This window comes from Capra hircus, chromosome 24 (genome assembly GCF_001704415.2).
Source record: "Capra hircus breed San Clemente chromosome 24, ASM170441v1, whole genome shotgun sequence".
Taxonomy (NCBI): domain Eukaryota; kingdom Metazoa; phylum Chordata; class Mammalia; order Artiodactyla; family Bovidae; genus Capra; species Capra hircus.
The window spans coordinates 42,649,722-42,676,066 of NC_030831.1; the positions used below are offsets into that span (position 1 = coordinate 42,649,722).

The 26,345-nt window shown below is 43.5% G+C and overlaps 1 protein-coding gene across 1 annotated transcript in view; it reads right to left on the reverse strand.

Annotated features, from left to right (window-relative positions):
• PIEZO2 (piezo type mechanosensitive ion channel component 2) overlaps positions 1-26,345 on the reverse strand; it is a 255,503-nt gene that overhangs the window by 94,019 nt on the left and 135,139 nt on the right. Inside the window, exons 5-7 of the mRNA XM_018039712.1 lie at positions 21,138-21,300; positions 6,635-6,845; positions 5,063-5,276 (exon numbers count right to left, since the gene is read on the reverse strand). Coding sequence (XP_017895201.1) covers positions 5,063-5,276; positions 6,635-6,845; positions 21,138-21,300 — 588 coding nt within the window. The remainder of the gene's footprint in view (positions 1-5,062; positions 5,277-6,634; positions 6,846-21,137; positions 21,301-26,345) is intronic.

The window sequence follows — 26,345 nt, forward strand, 5'->3', positions numbered from 1 at the left end:
AAACCCACAGGACACAAGCTGGCTGGGACTGGTGGCTTTATCACAGAGAGGAACCCAGGTGAGGACTCTGAACCCTGACCCTTGCCTCCTGGCCTTCAAAGCGTGAGGTGTTTGCTGTCTACAGAAATTCCCGAGGAAACACAGAACCTTTGGAAAGTCCCATGCTTGGGATTAGCTAAGCCAAATTTTGTTTAGTCTGCCATTTTCCTTAGGGAGACCTGCCAGAATACGCTGGAACTGGGCTCTATTCCATTAAACAAACTGTGCTGAGTGGTATGTTATCTGTCTTTTGTAAGTTATGTGGATTAGGTTTAAAGCTTTATTGTGCTGGATCAACTTCACAAGAGGGGGCACTGAATTTTTTATGGTTTATAAGCATGTGAACCATATACTCCAGTGTCTCATATCCTACTCACACTCTGCCTTAACCTTCCCATGTGTTATTTGCACCAGTCACATCCTACTGTTTGTGACCCTATGGGCTGTAGCCCGCCAGGCTCCTCTGTCCATGGGATTCTCCAGGCAAGAATACTGGAATGGCTAGCCATTTCCTTCTCCAAGGGATCTTCCCAACCTAGGGATTGAACCCTACTCTCCCACATTGCAGGCAGATTCTTTACTTTCAGAGCCACCATGGAAGCCCAACCTTCCCATAGGTAAGCTCATAACTATCAGAAAAGAGCCCTGAACTTTGTTTCGGAGAATTTGGACAGTTCTGTGCACAAACAAGTGGGAATCACTAACTTTTCCCCAGGCAGCCCTCCTCCCTGCCCCTTGTCTATGTCCTCCCAGTCTCCCATCTGCCTTGTCCACTTCTGGTCCCTACCCACCTGCTCCACAGGCTTCCTTGGCTAGAACCTTTGAGGAGCTCCACCCAGCTGCGAGTGGAGTTGGAAGGAATCATATGATCTCTTGGGACTCTTGGGTTGAAAGAAGACATTGCCCTGGAGAAACACAAGCCCACAGAGGTGTGCTCCACACAGGAGCCGGATTTCAGGTCACAACAGCTGCGTGAAGACCTGTGGAGTAACATCGCATGCTCCCAGGACCAGGGAAACCTCCATGCCCTCCCGCAGAGCAGAGCACTAGCCAGCCCGGCAGAGGCCCCCACACAGCTGAGGGACCCTGGGGCTGCTTCTGCTCATTATGAGTTTTTCCTAAATTCATAAGTAACATGGATGCTCAAGAGAGCAAAAATGAAGAATCTAAATCTCCCGGGTCAGAAATCAAGGACTGACTACATTACAGCACAGCTACACAGCCAAACGCAATCAAAAGCTTTGCAGTCCGTGAAAAATCGCACTTTACAGGAACATTTCATGAGATGAAGAGATGCAGAAGTTGCACAGAGCAAGTTACAGAACATCCTGTGCACCATACTGTGCAACAGTCAAGCATCACGATTCAAAGTCTGTTTGTAAAAAGCACATTTATGCACAGGAAAAGCACGGGGGAATACAGACCAAAAATGAACAGTATTTCTGGGAGTTAGGATTATTTTTTCAAGTGTTTTTCCTGATTCTTTTTTACACTTTCCCAAACAATCACCAACAAGCATCCTAATGATAAACAAATCAATTCAATATTTCTAAAAGTATTCTAAATATATTCTAAAAATAAAGCTAACCTTCACCAGAAAGCGTATTTGAAAGCTTACAAGAAGACAAAAACGACTTGGATTGTTTTGAGGACGGCCACATCCGAAGCTAGATGCATGGACTGGGGTCTCTGTGGTTATGAAATTTGTGACAAACGCCCACGCAGGATGACTTTTTCTTCCTGCTTATTTGCAGTTTGTTTTCTGCCAGCTCAGTTGGTGGATAGCAATGCGTTGAAATTACGCCTTAAGAAAAAGCTATCATTTAAAATACGCAAATTTCCAAGCTTTCAAAGGCTAAAAGGCAATGTCCTACTTTCACGAAGTTGATGGAGGAAGAAACTACAATTAGGCAGCTTACATGCAAACGTATGTGTATACACACATCTATATGTGTATGTATGAATGTATATATATTGCATTATTTAGCACAAACTATCTATATTCTGATAAACCACCCAACTTATAGTGACTCTATAAGAGTATAGCGATGAAGCTTTTAAACTTTTTAAAGGTATTATCTTCAAAGTGTCTATAATAACTTACAACCATAATTTTAAGTTTGAGGCAATCCCAATAAAAGATAAAGATGGTAAGTTATTACACTATTAAGACTGCTATTACCCACACACTTGGTTGGCAAGTCTGGTTTACCACCTGTTATAACTCATGAGCTAATAATGGTTTTTATGTTTTTAAGTGGTTGGGAAAAATCAAAATAGTATTTCATGAAATGTGAAAATATTTTGAAATCCAAAGTTCAGTGTCCACAAAGTTTAGCTAGAACCTAGCCAAAACCTGAAAATCTCGTACAGGGCTGCTTTTGCACTAAAATGGCTTCTTGAAAAAATTGTCACAGAGAATATAGGCCTGCGAAATCTAAAATATTTACTAAATGATCCTTTACAGAAGAGGTGTTTTCAAGGTGGTTCAGAATAGTCTTTGTATTTCCTATTATCAGTCTCTAGATGGCAGAAAAGAGCCTTAAATTGGGGTATGTGGAGTGACCGCAGCCCCATAGAAGGTATACACCTTAACATTTCCAATTAAATCATCCCTTAAAAGACCAACAGTGCAAAACTTTTTGCTCTATGTGTTCAATAAAACCAAAAATTAAACTTCTAGTAGGACTGAAATATTCATTTAGTCTGGAACTAACGATCTTGCAACAGTAAAATCATTTTTCTCTATGTGTTCAGTAAAGCAAAAATTATATATCTAGAAGAAACTAAAAGACTTACTTAGCCTAGAACTAATGTCTGCACTGAAATTTTGTATCTATCCACTTCTGCTTAAAATAAATATTATGTAAATCCATATCATTAAAGAGACTTCTCAGTGCCCCCCAGCTTTACTGAGGTACAACTGATGTGTGAAATTGTAGTATATTTAAAGTGGACAGCATGATGATTGATATAAGCATAGACTGTAAAATGATGCATAGCACCTCAATCAAGTTAATAATCACTTCACACAGCTACTCTTTTTCTTTTCTTTTTTTTTTTTTTTTGTGGTATGAAGGTTTAAGGTCTATTCTCAGCACGTCAGTACAATGTTATTACAATGCATTGCTGCTACTAGAGTGCCCCTGTATATAGATCCTCAGAGTTGTTAATCTCATACCTGAAACTATGTACCTTTTTCCACCTCTGTCTATACTCCCCACCCTCCAGCGCTTAGCAACTGTCACTCCCCTCTCTGTTTCTTTAGGTTTGGCTTTCTGTTTAGATTCCACATAAGGGGTGAGGTCATACAGCATTCATCGTTCTCTGACTTCTTTCACTCAGCGCAACGCCCTCCAGGTTCGCCCAGGTTGCTGCAAATAGCAGGGCTTCCTTCTTTTTCACGGCCACGTAACATTGCCTGTGTGCTACGCTTAGCTGGTCAGTCGTGTCCAACTTTCTGTGACCCCATGGACTGTAGCCCGCCAGGCTCCTCTGTCCGTATGATTTCCCAGGCCAAAATGCTGGAGTGGGTTGCTATTTCCTTCCCCAGAACATTCCTTATATATGTATACTATTCTTTCTTTTGTCATTCGTCCATCAGCAAACACCTAGGTGTTTCCATGTCTTGGCTCCTCTGTTTTTCATGTCCGTGTATCCTAAAGAATTCACCCCGTATCTTCTAAAATAATGACATTTTCCCAGATAACCACGTACAACCATGTACCTAAGAACTAACGGGAAGTCTGTACTATCAGCTAATAACCAGTGAATATTGAAGTTTCCCCATTTAATCTCAAAAGGATTTGTCCTTAAACCGAGATGTGATCCAGAGTTGGGCTTCTCATCTGTCTGCAGGCTTCCTTGCTTCTCCTTTGAAGTAGAATGGTCTCTGCCCACACCTACCACACACACTTCTTTTTCAGAATGCTGGTTTTTGAAGAGACCAGGTCACTTCCCTTACATTCTACAGTCTGGATTTAATGACTGCTTCCTTGTGGAGTCAATTAAACCACATTCCTGCCCCTTATATTTTCTGGAAATTGGAGGTTAGGTCTAAAGCCTTAACAATTCAATGCCTCATTCCCCATACTGCATTCAGACTAGAAGTCTGAAAGGTCAAGGGACCCCATTCTGGTAAAGTTTGGATCAGCTGGTCAAGGTGCTGACTACCCCAGAAGGGGCTTTTCCATTTGCAATTAGCAAATGATTAGCGAGTTTATACTCTGTCATCCTTGCAAACAATCTTCATCCCAGGAGCCTCTTTAAGTCATGGTTTCAATTTGTGAATAGATTTAAGTATCTCATGAAGAATTGGTAAATGGTAGTTTTCTAATTCTAGCACTCCTTTTCCTTCATTAGCTAGTGACATCATGTCAGGAGGAGTTTTCCCTCATTAACTGAGAACAGCCTAGAATTCCTTCCAAAAACTTAAAATAAATGCTGAGTTCTTTACCTTGAATTCTCATTTTCATATACGACTTTGGGATAATAGTCAGCTTCAACCGAAGCACATAAAATCTCTCTCTCTCTCACCTTTCTCTCTCTCTCTCGCACACACACACACACACACACACACACACACACACACCGTGGACCCATGCGTTTTTACTTTTACATTTTTGTGGCCACTCAGTTCTTTTTGATCCTCAATTTGTCCTCTGTTTGCCCTCAAGAGCTCCCTCCCATGGATGCTCTGACATGTCCTTCTTATTCTTTGCTGTAAAACATTCTCCCTGGTCTCCTTCCTCAACCGAGACCATGTGTCTGCTCTTTGCTGCAGACAGCAGCTTTCCTCCGCTTCACCCCAGCAGCACCCTCACGTGAAGCAACACCTCTTCCCTCCAGACTGTGTGGCCGATACAGTCAAGGCAGAGACCGTGTCCCCATCCCCACCAAAGCCTGGCTTACCCATCAGTGGGCATCAGAAGAAACTTAGCAGATGCTCAGGGCCCGGTAGGGTCCTCCCAAGGGCTCGAGGATTATCTTACGGAATTGTCAAATGTCCAGCAATGCCTCTTACCTGGCGTAGTAGTCGTTGGGCGGAACGGCTTCCTGGAAGAACTGGAACTGGTACAGATAGAGTCCGATCAGGTGTCCCGCAGTGAAGATGGCCAGCAGGACGCAGAGACAGCTGAACAGCAAGGGGTCAAAGGTCCGGCACCAGGACCACCAGGTACACAGGCCCAGGAACACGAAGAAGTACACAGATGAGGTCAGAGAGGGCAGCATCATCCCTGAGGGGGTGGGGGGCATGTGTGAGAAATGTGGAGAGGAGGAAACCCCGCACAGCTCAGCCTCCGTCACTGTCGGGGATGATGAGGAACGCCTCCTATGCTTGTAGTAAAATTCATCACACTCTCTTGATGATATCAGAATTAGTGATGTTTGTATTGTGAAAAAAAGTCACATGTAAAGTGAAATTTGTAAACGTGGGGAAATATCAGATGATGAAGAAATCCTACCTGTGGTACTTGAGCCCCGACTACAAACATTCACTTCTCCAACCAGTAAAATTTAGCATGCTTACTTGCCTGTTCCCATCTCTCTATTTCTCCCCCAGTTTTTCGGGAATACTGTATGTCCATTCTAACTGTCCTCGATAAATTTTTTAAATAATGATTTACTTTTGCTTGTCTGTTGACAAGGGTTCACGATAATACTGCATTCAGTTCAGTTCAGTTCAGTTCAGTCGCTCAGTCGCGTTCGATTCTTTGCGACCCCATGAATCGCAGCACGCCAGGCCTCCCTGTCCATCACCAACTCGTGGCAGATAAAACCTCACTAAATCTTTGTTCTGCCCAACAAAATGTGATTTGCTCTATCACTAAAAGTGGAAATGTCAAATGAAATCATTCCTTCATAGGCATTTAAAAACTTGGCAGGGAGCATTTTGAAACAACTTCTTATTAAAGTCCTGAGTTACATTTCCTGAGAAATACTCTTCACTTTTCTATCTTTTAACTCTCCTATGGAAAAACAGTTGCTTCATCTTATGAAATTTCACAGAAGCAGGATGGAATAAAGTTCGCAGCAGCTCTGGGGCAATGGGGATGGGGCAAAGATGGAGATAAAGTTTTTATGGAAGGAGCAGCCTGCAGCCAACAGGGAGAGGAAGTGGGCGTGTGTGCTGTGAGATTACCATCTAACCCGGGAAGAAAAACGCTCTATCCTGAAGAGTTAAATTAAGAGACCTAATGACTCAGTGTAAACAGACAAGCTCCCGAAACCCCATGTGTAGCTCTGGATGGGGACAGAAAAGGGTCCCTTGACACAGATCACCACCCACAGGCTCTGAGGGAGGTGAACAGTGGTCCTGTTGGCCACGCAGAAAACAACGCCACCTGACTGCTAAGGGGAAAAGACTGCTTTACAGAGGTTAACAGAAACCATCTGATACATAAAACTTACAGCTAAACGGGAAAAGCTACGTGTGTGCATGTGTGTGTGTGTGTGCGTGTGTGTGTGGCTTGTACACGTGGCCAGTTTCACAAAAGCTACAGTTATGATTCTGTTGCTGCGGAATGTAACGGTTTCCTTCTTTCATCATTGGCCAGCTCACTCCCTGTGCGCCCCAAGACTCGGAGGTTCTCACCTGATGAACCCAGTAAAATCGTCACAACAACCTTCCCCGCTGTAGTTATCATGTTGCCAATAAACTCCTTCAGCTTGGAGGCCACGGAGGCCAGCCTGCGGAAGAGTTTTAATTTCGTGCTTTCCTCCAAATCGCCTTCAGCACCGTCTCCTTCATCTAAGTCCTCTTCATAGATCAGGGCCTCTTCGGAGTCTATTTTTTCTCCTCCAGCCTAAATAAATGAAAAACAGAAGACACTGCAGTCTCTGCCTATCCACCCAGAATATTATATGGTTTGTAATTTACCGGTAGGTCAGTGAGGTGAATTTCAGAAATGAGGAAAAAAATGCAGACTACCACTCAACCACGTAAGCACCCTCAGGTCTCTGGTGGTCCCTGTGTGAAGCCCAAAGAACTTTGATCTTTCTTCAAGGCATAAACAGGAAGCATCGCTAATCATAGGGTCCCCAACGGCAGGTCATCTTACCTACACGAGCTCATTTTATTTTACACACAGAAGCCAAAACTGTTTGAAACACCTATTCATAACTTAGCTTTCAGCAATCTGGGTTTGGTTCCCCAAATTTACTTAGTGTGCCACTGAGGTGATGGGAAGTTTGATGAATGGGCTTAAACGGAAACGATGGGCCAGATCAGCGCTGAGGAAATCCCTTTTCTTTCTGGAGTTTATCTTTGTTCACTATTTTAGTATTTCCTGCCCGTGGGAGGACGAGTGGTCCCGGCTACTTGGCTAAATAAACAGTCGCTTCCTATCTCATCCTTTTAGAGAATTGTGCATGGGTCCAGTCCCAGGCCACGTAGGACCTCAGGACCATCACTAGAGATCAGAAGGAAACACATGCACAGCACATACACACTCACATGGATTATTTTAAACTGTGTATACCATGAGCTTTTTTGTTCATTTTTAAAGAATACCTAAGAATTTTTTTGGATAATTACAATCTTTCCCTGGAACGGTTAAGATTTTTTTTTTAAGGAATTATAAATATAAACCATTCCCTTAAGACAAAAGGTGCCTGTCTCAGATGCAGGACAGGCTTCATCTTGAAAAGACAGCAGCTTCTGCAGAGTCAGACAACTCTGAGGCCCAGATCAGACATCAAGTCCAAGCAGCGCCCATTTGCTTCATTTTCCCATTTTAAAGTTTCTTTCTTTTTAAAAATTTTTATTGAATGAAAGATCCTTTAAACTCTATGGTGCGTTACAGTTTCAAAGATTTCACACATATGATTTCATCTAAGTCCATAATAAGTCTTTTTCCCCCTGCTGCTGCTAAGTCGCTTCAGTCATGTCCGACTCTGTGCAACCCCATAGATGGCAGCCCACCAGGTTCCCCTGTCCCTGGGATTCTCCAGGCAAGAACACTGGAGTGGGGTGCCATCGCCTTCTCTACCCCACTACTGACTACTAGTTTGTTCTCTACATGAGCATGTCTGCTTCTTTTTTGTTGTATTTTTTATAGTTCACATGTAAGTGATATCAAATAGTACTCATCTTTCTCTGACTTATTTCACGGAGCATAATGCCTTTAAGTTCATCCATGTTGCTGCAAAGGTATTATGTCATTTTGTGGCTGAGCAATATTCCATTGTGTGTGTGTGTGTGTATATATACATCAATCACATCTTCTTTATCCATTCTTCTGTAGATGAACGTTTAGGTTCCTTCTGTGTCTTGGTTGTCGTAAATAGTGCTGCTGTGAACACTGGGGTACCTATTTCTTTTCTAATTAGGGTCTTTTTTTTCAGATATATATTTATATATACATACATATATATATTTCTTGATATGCTTAATTCAGAATTACATAATATTCACTGCTGGTGTCTGAGCTTCCATCTCACTGGAGGAAGATGGGCATAGGAGGCTGGTGCACAGCTCAGTAAGTGCTGAGTGACCTGAGGGCTCAGACCTGCTGTTTGCCTAGGTGGGTACAGGCCACTTGGGATTTACATTGGCTGTTAATGAAGCCAAGGCTACAGGATGCACTCCCACCCCTGTGCACGTATACACACAAAGACACACACAAACAAAGACACACATGCACACCATACACACACACACACACACACACACACACACACACACACACACACACACGGATGTGATCCCAGGCTATTCAAGTTCATGTACCCAAATTGGGTTTTCCATTATACTGTATTTCATCACAGCACATTTGTACTTTTTCCAGAAGGAAGAAGAATGTCTCAGGCTTATGCAGGAAGATTTTTCAATCTGCTCAGAGCCCAGTATGCCTCAGTGTCACTAGTAAGAGACAGAAAAGCACATATACTAGTAAGAGACACAAACAAGTCAGCAACTAGATATCTCACAGCGACACTTGCTATTCCAAGAATTAAAACAGAGTGATGTGATTGAGGGAGTCAGGGCGGCTATTTTAGATTCTGAATTCAGGGAGAGCCTCTCTGAGGAGGTGACATTTCAGCTGAGCTCTGAATGTCACAGAGCAACCAGCCATGGGGAAACTCTAGCCAGAGCCTTCCAGACAGCAGGAAGGGCTGGCCGAGCCTCCATAGCGCATCCCCAGACCCACTTCCTCTTCCACCTGCTCTTCTTCCTCACTGTCAGCTGACACCCCTGCATCCCATGTTGTACAGACTTGGGGGCTGAGCTCCAGTCAGTGCAACACCAGCAGCCCCACCTGTGCACAGGTGCTCGGCCCCCACCTGGGGTGATGGGAGAGCTACAGAGCTGGGGTACCAGGAGGTAAGTCCACACCCCGCCCCCAGCCCAGTATCACCCACAGAGGGAGTTTCGAAGCAAAACTCTCCAAGAGGTGGCTGGACTCAGAGCAGGACTTGCCCGATGCTTCACTTCTCTAGAACCCAAGCTAAGAGGACTCTGATCACCAACCACTCCACCCGGTGAGGGGGACAACGGGATCTCTTTCCCACAGCGACTCCAGCGGCTGCAGTAGGGGAAGAGCAAGGGGGCCCTGCAGCCAGGAGGCTGTGCTGGTGGAAGAAGGGGTGGGGAGTGGAGCTGAAGAGGGTTCACGTCTTGGGTGAGCATCTCATAAGTCCAGTCAGCAGACCTCAGTTGGTAAATTTCACATGGTAGGGGGAGGGATAAAGGAGAATCAGAGGGAGTTTTGTCTTTGTGGATGAGATCAGGATGACCAGTCATGGAGAAAGTTGGGAAGCCAGTTCTAAGGTGGAGGTATCATGGGGGCAGCTAGTGAGGAACCTGGAGTGTGGACAGAGGTGAGAATTGGAGAGGTCTACCTGAGGCTCACTGTCAAAGTGGGTTCTGATGAGGTGACCTGGAGAGAACACAAAGCTGCCTACCTGTTGGAGTTGCCACACCTGGGACCAGTCTCTCTCTCCAACTTTATCCTCATCTCTTGGCCCAGAAACATCACACACCGGGAACCATGCAGAGAACCTGGAATCCACAGGCTCTCTGCCTTGGGATGTGCTGTCCCCACACCGGGGAAGCCCCTCCCCAGTGTTCAAGGCCCTGGCTCCCAGGCTAGCTTTCTTTCAACTTCTCCATCTCCCAAAGCTGAGTTGCTGTGGGGACTAATCCAGGGATGCTGTTCTATGACACCCACATTACCACACACATGAGAATTTGTTGCTTAATACTCCTTGTACAGCAGGTGGGCAACATCCTAAAAATGCCTTTAGAGGAAGAAAATTAGCCCAAAATCTTCAGTCTCCATACTTGACCAAGGAGACAGAGAGAGGGAACACAGCTAGGGTTGCCTGGGTCACAGTCAGAAACACACTCCTAACTTTCACAATAAATGACTTATTGCTCAATTACGGAATTGCTACGGATGTAGATTAAATCAGATATAAATCTCTAGTCAAGAACCTTCTCGAGTTTAGATGAATGCATTTCCCCAACCTCTCCTGGGCAGGACAGGGACCCTGTGATTTTTATAAACAGACCAGTGTACTTGAGGTTTTTCAACATTTTTGTACCGGAATCCCTGGGGCTTTCAGTTGAAAGCACATTCTAACCTGCCAAACTGAGAGGGAGCCAAAAGTGAGCCCCACCATCCCGGCTGGGGCCAGAAGTACCGTTAGTCACGTCAGGCTGGTCTTCTCCCTGAAATGATCCATCTGGAGCAGCATAAACACCAACACCCTGGAAGCCCCTCGGCTCATTCACCAGCAAGCAGGCTGGGCTGCTGGAGCTGAAATCCGTCCCTACATTGGAACTCAACTGGATCCTGGCCTTGGAGCTAAGAAAGAGTGCATGCTAAGTCGTTTTAGTCCTGTCTGACTCTTTGCAACCCCATGGGGTGTAGCCCGCCAGACTCCTTTGTCCATGGGATTTTCCTGGCAAGAATACTGGAGTGGGTTGCCACGCTCTCCTCCAGGGGATCTTCCTGACCCAGGGATTGAACTCCCATTTCCTACCGTCTCCTGCATTGGCAGGTAGGTTCTTTACCATTAGCACCACCTGGGAAGGGCTTCCCTGGTGGTTCATCTGGTAAAGAATCTGCCTGCAATGCAGGAGACCTGGGTTCCATCCCTGGGTTGGGGAAAATCTCCTAGAGAAGGGAATGGCAACCCACTTCAGTATTCTTGCCTGGAGAAGCATGCTTAAACTTCGTCTTTCAGTTTCTTCATAAGAAGGAGTAGCTGTAAATAAAGATTTAGTTTTCTAGCTCCTGAGCTATCTTAGAAATGAAAGATAAAGCCTTTCTAGTTTAAAAAGCCTAATAAAATATTACATATCAGCATTGTCCAGGTTGAAGTCTATAGCTTATGTAAAGAAATGTAAGTGCTTTGACTCATCTTCTTTAAAAGTCCCTGACTTCAAAATGTGCCAGATGTACTCAGGCAGTGTCTCATGTCACGTGAGGACACTCCAAGTGCTATGGAGTCAACTGGGTGCGAGGTCATGGTTCTTTGAGCCTGGACCCAAGCCTCCATGCCTCATCCCATCACTGCCTCCAGCCCTGCAGCCTCGCCCCTAGCAGTCAAGAATTAGCAGTTACTCCCACTCAATTCCGGACCAGGAAGACACCACCAATTACTTCTACTAGAACCCAGACATTCATTTTTCCTTATACCCAGCACTAAATGAGTCTCCCTGTCTTGGACTAAATCCAAGGCTCACCTGGGGCTCTTTAAGAGGCCAGATTACCAGGCTCCACAGCACAGTTCCTGAATCAGGAATTCTAGAGCGAGTCCCAGGAACTTGTCTGATTAAAGGACTGCATGAGATGCTGTGGAAGGAGCCAGATTAGAATCCACACTCTTTCTGATACCTGCGACCATGGACAAACTCACCCTACCTGGAAACCTTGTGTTTGAGTTGGATGCCAGGCAGACTCCCTTGACTGGAAAACATATTGAGGTGATTTATCTAATGGAATCTCTTTCTGATTTCAGACAAACTTTAGATATAAGCCCAGAGCTCCTCAGACGGTGGACTCCATCCTCCTCTTCCTTGTGTCTTAAACCATGCTCGAAAAGCTGCTTTGATGGGAGAGCACCAGAGGCACAGATAATGAGCCAGTAGATCCAGAAGCAAAAGGAGCACTTTCCTAAAATGTTGCAAGTTATTTACTCATTGTTTATTATTGAAAGTTAACAATTTATCTTCATGGAGTGGAGTCATCTCAACAGAAGAGTCCATGGAAGGGAGAGGCAAGTGCTGTGACTCATCACCAAAGACAAACGTCCACCATTCTCCACAGTGTCCCAATGGACACAGTGCCCAGAGAGCTCCGGAGCCATGCTGGCAGGGGTCACATGCATCACGTAAGCCTATCGTGACAGCATCGTGCAGACGAAGCCAAGATTTTATTCTGTTACTAAGCTTGCTTAGGAAGATTACTTTTCCAAATATATAAGCACAGTTAAATTGTTCCCTGTTCCATTTGGAAGCATGAGTACAGAGGTGTATGCTTTCAACCACCTCCTACAGAGCAATACGAGTCCAATAATAGAGGTTAAGACAGACCAAGTTAGTGGGCAGCAACCCACTAGGCTATCCATGACCGCAGGCCTGGGGAGCTTTAATAAAACATCCTGGTACCACCAAACATTCGTCTGCCTTCCAGAATTCTGACTGAACATATCTGGGATGCAGTCTGCACCTGGACCTTTACAAACTCCCAGGTCAAGGTCAGTTCAAGGTGGTAAGGAAGGAAGAACCTGAACCCACCTCCTCCCATAGACATGACAAATATGTTCATGGGAGGACATAACTACAAATATGCAGCTACACATGGGTCAATTTTCCCCAGAAAGGACCTGAGAACTAGCTGAATATCTGGTCCACAGCAGAAGACAGGAAAGGCCACACCTAGGCAGGTAGGGAAGGCACAAGGTTGAACTTACCCCAAGAGAGGTGAAATGCCCAGAGTGTGACACCTGCTGAGACTGTGTGTAAGGGACAGTCATTTGCAAATCCAAAGAGGTCTACTGGAGGGTGGGGAAAGGAAGACACTGCCCAGAGACTGAGGCACCACTGTGCTCTAAGTCAAGTCATTCTCCCCCTGTCTCCACAAAGCAAGGGAGCAAGTCCGGCCCCCACACCCTCTGGCTGAACCCAGCAGGAGCATACACAGTGCATATGGGGACATGCCCTGGTGGCCAGTAGGACTGGAGACCCTGAGCCCCTCGGGACAGTAACAACTGGAGAGAGCGCTCTTATCAGGCCACCACCCCCAGGCACCACAGGCCAGCAGACAAACACAACCCCAAGCTTCCTGTGAAAAAGATCCATCTGTGGACCCTAGAGCCTCAGGTTTCCCTCACACCTGGAGGTGAAGGAGGGGCCCCCAGGGAAGTGAGCCATGAGACATCATCCTCGAACCCCTGTGGCCTTGCTGCCGCTTAGCCAGACTCCAGAGGGAGCTTGTATAACCCTTTAGAGTCCCAATTTCTGCAATTGTTTCCCAGAGGACACCTCCAGACCCTACATCTGGAGAGCAGCCTGGATTACAATCTCAGCTCTGGGACTGTATGTGTCTCCATGCTTTAGAAGCTGCTGCTGTCTGAAGCCCTGGCTTCAACCTGAGTGCTGAAGGAGAATCTCTACCCCAGCAAGCACTGATAGGTCCCAACATGCCCTCAACAACAGGGCCGCTTCAGAGATAAATTAGGTATATCAGTTCAGTTCAGTTCAGTTGCTCAGTCGTGTCCGACTCTTTGCGACTCCATGAATCACAGCACACCAGGCCTCCCTGTCCATCACCAGCTCCCAGAGTTCACCCAAACTCATGTGCATTGAGTCAGTGATGCCATCCAGCCATCTCATCCTCTGTCGCCCCCTTCTCCTCCTGCCCCCAATCCCTCCCAGCATCAGAGTCTTTTCCAATGAGTCAACTCTTCGCATGAGGTGGCCAAAGTATTGGAGTTTCAGCTTCAGCATCAGTCCTTCCAATGAACACCCAGGACTGATCTCCTTCAGAATGGACTGGTTGGATCTCCTTGCAGTCCAAGGGAATCTCAAGAGTCTTCTCCAACACCACAGTTCAAAAGCATCAATTCTTCGGCACTCAGCTTTCTTCACAGTCCAATTCTCACATCCATACATGACCACTGGAAAAACCATAGCCTTGACTAGACGGACCTTTGTTGACAAAGTAATATCTCTGCTTTTCAATATGCTATCTAGGTTGGTCATAACTTTCCTTCCAAGGAGTGTCTTTTAATTTCATGGCTGCAATCACCATCTGCAGTGATTCTGGAGCCCCCCAAAATAAAGTCTGACACTGTTTCCACTGTTTCCCCATCTATTTCCCATGAAATGATGGGACCAGATGCCATGATCTTTGTTTTCTGAATGTTGAGCTTTAAGCCAACTTTTTCACTCTCTTCTTTCACTTTCATCAAGAGGCTTTTTAGTTCCTCTTCACTTTCTGCAATAAAGTTGGTGTTTTCTGCATATCTGACGTTATTGATATTTCTCCCAGCAATCTTGATTCCAGCTTGTGCTTCTTCCAGCCCAGCGTTTCTCATGATGTATTCTGCATATAAGTTAAATAAGCAGGGTGACAATATACAGCCTTGACGTACTCCTTTTCCTATTTGGAACCAGTCTGTGTATAGAGAACTACAAAGATTTGAGAGCTAGCCAAGCTAAGGTGGCACTAGTGGTAAAAAAAAAAAAAAAAAAAAAAAAACCCACCTGCCAATGCAGGAGAGATGAAATGCAGGCTCTATCCCTGGGTTAGAAAGATCCTCTGGAGAAGGAAATGGCAACTCACTCCAGTATTCTTGCCTAGAGAATCCCATGGACAGAGGAGCCTAGTGGGCTACAGTCCATGGGGTCACAGTCAGACAACTGAAGTGACTTAGCACAGACAGATGAGCTAAGTAAGGGTTGAAGAAGAGGGATTATCACCTACACAAGGCCATGCCTTCAAGACTGAGAGGCAGCAGTTTTGCCTACTTCATAGAAACAGAGAGTCAGCAAAATGAGGAAATATGTTTAAAAAAAGACAAAAACCTCAAAAGTAAGATAAAACCTCAGAAAAAGAACTTAATGATATAGAGATAAGTAATCTCTCTGATAAAGAATTCAAGTGAAGTGAAATTTGCTCAGTAGTATCTGACTCTTTGTGACCCCATGGACTGTAGCCCACCAGGCTCCTCTGTCTATAGAATTCTCCTGGCCAGAATACTGGAGTGGGTAGCTGTTCCCTTCTCCAGAGGATCTTCCCACCCAGGAACAGAACTCAGGTCTCCTGCATTGCAGGCAGATTCCTTACCGCCTGAGCCACCAGGGAAGGCCAAAGTATTCAAAGCTATGGTCAAAAGATGCTCCCTGACCTTGGGATAAGGATGAATACAGTGAGAACTTCAACAAAGACTTTGAATATATAAAAAAAAGAACCAGTTGGTACTGAAGAAATTAAGAAAGTAATCATGCTTATAATTGCATCAAAAAGAATAAAATACCTAGGAATAATTTAACCAAAGAGATTAAAGACCTAAACTCTGAAAACTATAAGACACTGATGAAAGAAAATGAAGATGACACAAATAAATGGAAAGATCTACTATGCTCAAGGATTGGTAGAATTAGCATTGCTAAAATGGCCATACCACTCAAAGCAACATAGATTCAATGCAATATCAAATGGTAAAGAATCTGCCTGCAATGCAAGAAACCCAGGTTTGATCCCTGGGTTGGGAAGATCCACTGGAGAAGGGAATGACTACTCCAGTATTCTTGCCTAGTCTTGCCTGGAGAACCCCACGGATACAGGAGCCTGGAGGGTTATACTCCATGGGGTCACAAACAGTCAGACATGACTGAGCAACTAAGCATACACATACACACACACACACACACACACACACACACACACACACACACACACCCCAAGTAACAATGGCATTTTTCACGGAACTAGAACAAAAAATTCTAAGAGTTTTCATGGAACCACAAAAACCCCCAAAGAGCCAAAACAATCTTGAGACAGAACAAAAACAAGAGGTATCATACTCTAATTTCAAACTATATTACAAACCTACAGAAATAAAAACAGAATGGTACTGGGACAAAATACATACACAGAGATCAATGGAACACAATAGAAAGCCCAGAAAAAAACACACCTATTTATGGTCAATTAATCTATGACAAAGGAGGCAAGAATGTATTTCAGTGCTGTTGTGAAAACTGGACAGCTACCTGCAAAAAGAATGAAACTGGACTAATCTCATACCATATGCAGAAATAAATTCAAGATTAATTAAACACTCATTCCACCCTAGAACTGGAATAGTGCTCTGAGCAGAGCACAAGCTCTGTAAAGAGTTCTGACTGGAGGGCAAAACAGATGGATGGACAGTGGGGTGGATGGAAGGATGGGAAAGAAAAGCAGTGGATTCCAGGGCCACCGCATTGCTCAACTTTTTGACATTTTAATAACAAAGACATGCATTTTCTTTGCATCTTAGTTCATCACAAGTAATTATTTGGGTCTTGAACTTTTATGGACACTTTTAAGCAATAGGAGCGGTCTATATACCCTCAAAACTGTGGCTTTTTGTCATCATTCCCTAAATTCTTCATTTCTAGAGAAGGAACAGCAGTCAGAAGAGCTAAATTTAGCTGGTTCTGATCAGAGAAAATGGGCGCTCAGGGTCAGTAATGATGTCTGTAACCGAAGACCAACAGAGAGGGATGACAGAGTCTGAGCTGGAAAACCAGGATCTAGAGGATGTTAAGCAGGTGACTCTGGACTAGATCTCGGGTGGGGACCGAGCAGATGCCTAATGATTAATATAATTAATATAATCAATATATGCTATATTAATTATATTACACTCTTTATTAGTCATTAATAAAGAGATTGATTTCTTCCATTCTTTGTTTCTTGCTCTCAAAAAATTAGCAACTAGAGCTTCAAATCTGAAGCCTGACTCGCAGGCCAGATAGCCACTTTCTGTGCCAAACACCACAGTAGCCTAAAGGATTTTAGGTATTACAAAGGGGTTGCAGCTTTGAGATTCAGAAAGAATGTCTAAATAACGTTAGTGAGATTTAAATGCTGCATCCCTGATTCTTAATGGATGGGCTATATCTGCCATTGAAATATTCTTTATATCATTCATATTGGAATTATTAGACCATATAAAAAGGCCACTTGCAGCAGACTAAGTCAAGACTAAAATTTCTATTTGAATAAACATTTATCATAAATTTGGTTTCATATTAAACTACTCTTTGTTTCAAAAAAAATAATAAAGCCTGAAATCTCATGAAATAGCTAGAAAGAGCTAGAAGTACATAAATACACAGATACTATCAACTTGGTGAAATTGCTGATATCATTGGTGTTTTATTGCACAGATAACCTTTCTACACAATTTAACTCTCATAACGCAACTCATTCTTTTTAAGGACTTAAGAATCTGAATCTTTCGGTTATGATTTGTCAATCTGCTTCTGAATTAAAAGGAACAAATAAACAAGACCACAAGTATGTCAGTTGGCAAAGAATCTTTCATGGCACTTGGGGAGTTGGTTCTTGACCGAGGTTTGCTTTCTGTAAAATTCAAGAACAGGACAAAGCCTCCTCCCCAACTCCATGCCCACTGGGATTTTTGGGGGGAGAATCCTTGGATTTGTGATGCCCTTTAAAACAGTGAACTTAAGCCTCATTATCAAGACCATGGAGATTTGGGAAGAGTCCTGAGCATTCTCCAGGGATTACTTACTACTCTGAAACAAAGCTGGATTTGAAAAGCAATTCTCCCAGGCACCAGAGGGTTGATTAATCTGCCATTTATCCACTGAGATAAATGAGAGAAGAAGCAACGCCAGCAAACACTGTCCTTTCGAAGGATCCTCAAAAACCAAGCAATCTAGAACACAATCACCAAGATTTACGAGTCACAGGAAATATGCTAGGGACTTCAAAATAAAATAAATTCTCCTGCTTATTTTGGCTGTGTATTTATATTCTTTTCAGACTCCAGCCAGATGGTTCCCCAGTAAGAAAAATTTCCTCCTGGATTCATCTCTGGACAGTCACTCTAGCTTGCTCCCCTGGGCCACCTGGGGCTGGAATGTACTGAGACTACGGAAACTAGTATCTAAATCAGGCGCAAACAAATTTAACCTAGAGGGAACTCAACTTGATAGTAATGATATTTAGCATTTTCAATATTAAAGGTTTTTCTGGTGAGTGAGACAGTGAAGAATCTGTCTGCAATGCAGGAGACCTGGGTTCAATACCTGGGTTGGGAAGATCCTCTGGAGGAAGGCATGGCAACCCACTCCAGTATTCCTGCCTGGAGAATTCCATGGACAGAGGAGCCTGGAAGGCTACAGTACATGGAGTCTCAAAGAGTTGGACATGACTGAGTGACTAACACTTTCATACTCATTTTCAAAGCTCCCCAAAAATAATGCTTAGAGAATCTACCCCTTTTTATCATTAAATAAGGTAATCAATTAGGATTAGAACTGCAGATGGTAATTGCAGCCATGAAATTAAAAGATGCTTACTCCTTGGAAGGAAAGCTATGACCAACCTAGAAAGCATATTAAAAAGCAGATTACTTTCACAACAAAGGTCCGTCTAGTCAAGGCTATGGTTTTTCCTGTGGTAATGTATGGATGTGAGAGTTGGACCGTGAAGAAAGCTGAGCGCCAAAGAATTGATGCTTTTGAACTGTGGTGTTGGAGAAGACTCTTGAGAGTCCCTTGGACTGCAAGGAGATCCAACCAGTCCATCCTAAAGGAGATCAGTCCTGGGTGTTCATTGGAAGGACTGATGCTGATGCTGAAACTCCAATACTTTGGCCACCTCATGTGAAGAGCTGACTCATTGGAAAAGACTCTGATGCTGGGAGGGATTGGGGGCAGGAGGAGAAGGGGACGACAGAGGATGAGATGGCTAGATGGCATCACTGACTCAATGCACATGAGTTTGCGTGAACTCCAGGAATTGGTGATGGACAGGGAGGCCTGGTGTGCTGTGATTCATGGGGTCGCAAAGAGTCAGACACGACTGAGTGACTGAACTGAACTGAATGTAATCAATAATATATAGGGTGCAGATATTTAAACAAATTTCAAATGGGAGAGAGGTATCATGAGCCCATCCTGGAGAAAAGAGGGGAATCAGGAAGGAAACATGATTTTAATATCGGTCAGTGACGTTGTGTCTCTTCTTCAACAGATGGGTGACCTTGACCTAACATTCCTTATCTTCAGTAGTCAGTGCAGGTTTTCCTAGTTTTATGGCAAAACAGTGTTTGAACTGGAGACAGAAGTTCTTTCTGTAGGAAGCTCTGTAATTCTGTCATGGTTGTCCATTACCGATGGCCAGGAAGGAAGTCCTTTACTGAGTGAGTTGGCCTCAAACACACCCTCCAACTTGTCTTTCTCTCATTCTAAAAGGCTTTAAATTTTACATTTTTGCGATTGTTCTACTTCCCTTCAAACTGGAGAAGAGCAAAGGGAGGCAAGCACGTGGCCCTTTATTAAGTCTTCAGGACAATCTCCACTTTGCGGAAGAAGAAAGAGGATAAACAATTTTCCCAACGTCACACAGTTTCCAAGTCTGACTTCAGAGTCCACTCAGTTCACAGTAACTAGCCCTTACCCTCCATCTATAATATGAGGAGAACTGAAAACAAATCTTGCCTTATAAAAAATGATAATGAAAAGTCCTAAGTCCGGAGAGCTTGAGTTAATGTATTTATTTTCACTGAATCTGGAAAAAACAGCGTGATTGTTTAAGCCAGATGATTTTTCAAAATTGTAAATACTATAAAAGAAATTTCAAACGTAAAAGCAGAGGTTAAAATGTTAAATTCTATCTTAACCAGAAGAAAAAGCACCTTCATAGTTCTATTTCTAGGACACTGACAAGTGTTGTACAGTTTGTGAACTTGAATGCAAGAGATAGATAGTTATGACCTTGCTGTACTGATTTTTAACACCATGTACCATTTTTAACATTTACCTTAAAAACAGCAGAACGTGCATATGTCACAGGATTGTATATTTTTACTCACAAGGATTTTAGGCAATAACATCAATTCTAGTCTGCAGAGGTTTATGGAATCATATTCATTCTTTCTTCATTGTTGTATTCAAATAAATATCAAGGGAAAATGCTGTTCATTTACGAAGCACACACATTATTTGCTATAACCGAGAACTTTCTTTCTTTGATGCCATCGTGGTTACCATTCTCAATATAAGTAATTTCAACTAACTTCAGTTTTATAGGTTTAATTTCTTGCCAAAGCGTATGAATGAAACATTCAGTACTTACAAGTGCCTCGGGTCAAATGTCCAAATACAGTCTTTTAAGGAATTTTTTTCCCTGTAAATTTTATCTTTCAATTAAAAGATCAATTACTTTTTAAGTCACTGTTACCTAAACTCATATGACACAGTGCAGTTATTAGAACAAACAGGTCAGTGACAGAGCGACAGCTGTCTCCCACTTCCATTCACCATGGAGTGAAATCTGACGTGTCCCCTGATCCAGCTAAAAATTCACAAACGTTTTACTCATTCTTACACTCTTCCAAATGCATGTGTTTTTTTTTCTCCGGAGTACTTTAAAAAATACCTCGATGGAAGCATGCAGATTTAACCACTGACTCAGGATGGCAAGGTGCACAGACTGGAAGCTTCCTTCAAGGTAGAATTAATTTTTTTTTTCTCCGACAACTGCCAGGTGTTTCTTCTCTAAGAATGTTGCAGTAACTAAGTATCTAGGGCATGGGCCATGACACAAACTTGAAAGGTTTCCAGTGTGAGTTAAGGGCGGATGGTAATGAAGAGACACCAGGTCAGGCCCAGGCCCTTAGGGTTAATGCATCTCACAGGGCAGCCCTCATGTCCGCGGACTTGTTTCCACGTGGCCAAGTGTGGGTGAGAATGCACATGCGTGAGGACCACACGAGGTGTACGAAGCAACCACCCAGCATAGGAGGACATGAAGCTCTGTGCATATCTCATTGTTCACTGTCACAAACCTACAAGGCCCCAGAAATCAAAGCAGGAAGAGTCTCAGACTCAGACTTACCGACTCTTCGTTCTCAAACTCCGGGTTACACTGCGCAGCCTCTTCGGCCACTGGCTTCTGAACAATGTTCCTACAGACCAGCCAGATGGTCAGGCTGGCGATGAACATGCCCACGTCAGGCACAAACACTCGGATCCCATTGCCAGCGTCGGCTCCCTTTAAGCTACGAAGGCAAAAACAGGGAGGAGGAAATTCAGTTGTTTTGACTTTGCAATGGTTAAACCATCACAGAGAGTGTTTGAATCTTCTTAAGACTTAAAGAATGCTCAGTTTCTGCCTGGAAGGTATCAGAAAGCTTTTCTCCAACTCCAGCCTTACATAATCTACTCAGACTCAGGAAGCTTTCAGAGAGTTTCAGAAATAGCATGAAGAACCCGAAACCAACTCTCACTCCTAAAACGTACTGATGAACTAAACTGTTATTAAATAAGCCACGTGTCCAAGACAGAGACAGGTGTTTGCAACCTGGTAGGAGCAGTTAAAGACTGGATGTACATGAGAAGCCCTGGAAGTAAATCCAAGCTTAGAGGGAAAACAGAGGAAACATTCAAGCCATCCTTGAAGAGGAGCCCTTCATTACTTTGAATGCTGAGTCGATTTTGTTTTCCATCCTGTTCCAAGAAACGGCAGGTCATTAACAGAGAGCTCAGAAGATTTGGTCCCAGTGTCAGCAGGACCTGGTGGCTGTGTTTCACTGGGACCTTCCCCTTGTCCTGTGCTACCCCCTGCCCCAAAGAGATAACACTGTTCATCTTCTTTATTGCACAGGACTCAAATGAAAGTGACCCAATGTGTATCAGAGCTAAAACTTGTTTAGGGAAAAGCAGCAGAAGATAGGAAGTTATCTCATGTGAAGATAAGTATTTTTCAAATACACTTTATGTGATGAAATATATAGTCATCATTTACATTGGATATATGATGTATTTGGGTAAAAATATAATAAATAGCAAGACCTCTATCACCATGAAATAATCATGTTGACATTTTAGTGAATTAAAAAATCATATGACTCAGCCATTAAAAAGAATACATTTGAATCAGTTCTAATGAGGTAGGTGAAACTGGAGCCTATTATACAGAGTGAAGTAAGCCAGAAAGAAAAACACCAATACAGTATACTAACACATATATAAGGAATTTAGAAAGATGGTAACGATAACCCTGTATGCGAGACAGCAAAAGAGACACAGATGTATAGAACAGTTTTTGGACTCTGTGGGAGAGGGAGAGGGTGGGATGATTTGGGAGAATGGCATTGAAACATGTATAATATCATATAAGAAACGAATCACCAGTCCAGGTTCGATGCAGGATACAGGATGCTTGGGGCTGGTACACTGGGATGACCCAGAGAGATGGTACGGCGAGGGAGGTGGGAGGAAGGTGGGATGGGGAACACATGTACACCCGTGGTGGGTTCATGTTGATGTATGGCAAAACCAATACAACATTGTAAAGTAAAAAAATGTGTAATAAATATATAAAATATGGAAGTGAAGTCACTCAGTCGTATCCGACTCTTTGCGAACACCCCGGACTGTAGCCCACCAGGCTTCTCCGTCTTTGGGATTCTCCAGGCAAGAATACTGGAATGGGTTGCCATTTCCTTCTCCAGGGGATCTTCCCGACCCAGGAATCGAACCCAGGTCTCCCGTATTGCAGGCAGACACTTTAACCTCTGAGCCACCAGGGAAGCCCACATAAAATATATGCTATGTGAATATAGCATATATAAATATCTCTGAATACAAACATTTATGTATTTAAATAAATAAATAAATAATCATATGATCTTGCTTCTATGTGGAATCTAAAAAAATGACATGAACTATTTACAAAACAGAAATAGACTCACAGACAAAGAAAATGAATTTCTGGTTACCAAAGGAGAAAGGTGAGCGGGGAGGGATAAATTAGGAATTTGGGATGAACATATACACAGCACTGTATATAACAATAAGACCTACTGTATAGCATAGGGAACTCTACTCAATAGTTTGGAAACCATAAGAAACTACTATACACGCAATCTTAGAGTTAACAAAACTAGGCTCATACTTTATCTGTTGTTTTTGAAAATAATTTGTTCATTTAATACATCACTCACATCTTCACAACTCACTGAAGATTTTTAAACCTTTACCACACTCACAGTCACTAGTTACTTAACTAGGCCACTACTGTTGCACCTTTAGAATATTACCATTTACTTGGTACCATAATATGAATGTAAGTCAAGTCTTAAGTAAAGAGTCTCCTAATCCAGGATCTTCTAGGAAAAATTCCTCAGACCAGTCTGACTGGCTTTTTATAAAAATGGTCTGGAAAAGGACCTCCCCATTAGAAGCCTGGGTTTTATACATGACTCTAAGTGAGAGATAGATTTAAGGGACTAGATCTGATAGATAGAGTGCCTAATGAACTATGGAATGAGGTTCGTGACATTGTACAGGAGACAGGGATCAAGACCATCTCCATGGAAAAGAAATGCAAAAAAGCAAAATGGCTGTCTGGGGAGGCCTTACAAATAGCTGTGAAAAGAAGAGAAGCGAAAAGCAAAGGAGAAAAGGAAAGATATAAGCATCTGAATGCAGAGTTCCTAAGAATAGCAAGAAGAGATAAGAAAGCCTTCTTCAGTGATCAGTGCAAAGAAATAGAGGAAAACAGCAGAATGGGAAAGACTAGAGATCTCTTCAAGAAAATCAGAGATACCAAGGGAACATTTCATGCAAAGATGGGCTTGATAAAGGACAGAAATGACATGGATCTAACAGAAGCAGAAGATATTAAGAAGAGGTGGCAAGAATACACGGAAGAACTGTACAAAAAAAGATCTTCACAATCAAGATAATCACGATGGTATGATCACTCACCTAGAGCCAGACATGCTGGAATGTGAAGTCAAGTGGACCTTAGAAAGCATCGCTATGAACAAAGCTAGCGGAGGTGATGGAATTCCAGTTGAGCTATTTGAAATCCTGAAAGATGATGCTCTGAAAGTGTTGCACTCAATATGCCAGCAAATTTGGAAAACTCAGCAGTGGCCACAGGACTGGAAAAGGTCAGTTTTCATTCCAATCCCAAGGAAAGGCAATGCCAAAGAATGCTCAAACTGGAAGAAGCACAAGCTGGAATCAAGATTGCCAGGAGAAATATCAATAACCTCAGATATGCAGATGACACCACCCTTATGGCAGAAAGTGAAGAGGAACTCAAAAGCCTCTTGATGAAAGTGAAAGAGGAGAGTGAAAAAGTTGGCTTAAAGCTCAACATTCAGAAAACGAAGATGATAGCATCTGGTCCCATCACTTCATGGGAAATAGATGGGGAAACAGTGGCAGACTTTATTTTGGGAGGCTCCAAAATCACTGCAGATGGTGACTGCAGCCATGAAATTAAAAGACGCTTACTCCTTGGAAGAAAAGTTATGACCAACCTACATAGCATGTTGAAAAGCAGAGATATTACTTTATCAACAAAGGTCTGTCTAGTCAAGGCTATGGTTTTTCCAGTGGTCATGTATGGATGTGAGAGTTGGACTGTGAAGAAAGCTGAGCGCCGAAGAATTGATGCTTTTGAACTGTGGTGTTGGGGAAGACTCTTGAGAGTCCCTTGGACTGCAAGGAGATCCAACCAGTCCATTCTGAAGGAGATCAGTCCTGGGTGTTCTTTGTAAAGAATGATGCTAAAGCTGAAACTCCAGTACTTTGGCCACCTCATGTGAAGAGTTGACTCATTGGAAAAGACTCTGATGCTGGGAGGGATTGGGGGCAGGAGGAGAAGGGGATGACAGAGGATGAGATGGCTGGATGGCATCACCGACTCGATAGACGTGAGTCTGAGTGAATTCCAGGAGTTGGTGATGGACAGGGAGGCCTGGTGGGCTGCGATTCATGGGGTCACAAAGAGTGGGACACACCTGAGCAACTGAACTGAACTAACTGAACTGAAACTTCTCTGAACAGAGAAACTTGGATGTGATGAGACATCCCTTTACCTCCATAAATAAAACACACGTGGTTGTGTCAGAGGTTTTAAAAAATAGCAAATTCCTTGCATTTGGGCTAAGAGTAAGAGAAATCAAATAGGAAAACTTCATCCAAACGTATAATACTGTGAACACTTCATACAGATTTTACAATTACTTATAAAATTTATAATCCAAATCTATAATAAGGAAATCTGATGATTGATTTCATCATAAGAAAACTGTAGAGGTTTTGCAAGTACACCTAACGCGATCAGGCAGAGCAAAGGAGGATTCACATCATCAGAATGAGAATTCAGAGATCAAGGAGAGAGGCCAGGAGATGAAGGCCAGGCTGGGTGGGGAGGTATTTCCTGGGTGGGGCTGAGGTGTGGGGAGCCGGCAGTCCCTCCTGAGTAGATTTGGGGGATAAATTACTGCAGCTTTTTTGCGGAAAACGAATTGATCATGGCATTTTATGAGAAGCACAAACCAAGCCGACTGGCGGGAAACAGTTCTCTGAGGTACGTACCCAGCGTCCCACCCAGCACAGTGGACCCAGGAGCCGCTGTGCCTGCCCCCACCCCTGCCCCCAACCCCAACCTGCACTCTGTACATGGCTCTCAATTTACAAACAGTGGCTTCAAGTCAACAGCCTCAGCTTTGTGCTCCTAGGTCCCCAAGGAGACACTTGATCACCCACAAACATGAAGAGAGTAAATGAACCCCAACTGCAAAGCAATTACTCCTCAACCATGACAGAACGCAGCTCCCAGAAACAGGACTGGGCTGTGGTCCAGCTCAGAGTGGAATCGTCAGCCACGGAGGTGCCAACCTGTTAGTTGGTGCTGTCACCTGAGCTCACAAAGCAGCACGTTCAGAGCACTGCCAGTGCACGGGCTCCAGGAACCTCCAGAAGACGACGGTGCAGGCCGCGGACAATGACCAGGTCAGAGTCCACTTGATACCTCCCATGGGGACCATATTATCACTACAGTCTCCGTCTTCACTGTCTAGACCAGAGTCTACTGAAGCACATTCATCAGAGAGCTAGCCCTCAGGAATACTGGGAATTAAAGCAAAACATGACCAAAAAAAAGAAAATAAAAAACTGCCTCTGGTCAAATAAGTGTTAGAAAATCACAACAGTCATTATTATAGTAAAGAACTTGAGAAGTTCTATAGAAAAACAATAAATTGGAGTTTATCTAAACCTCTGGGCTTCCCAGGTGGCTCAG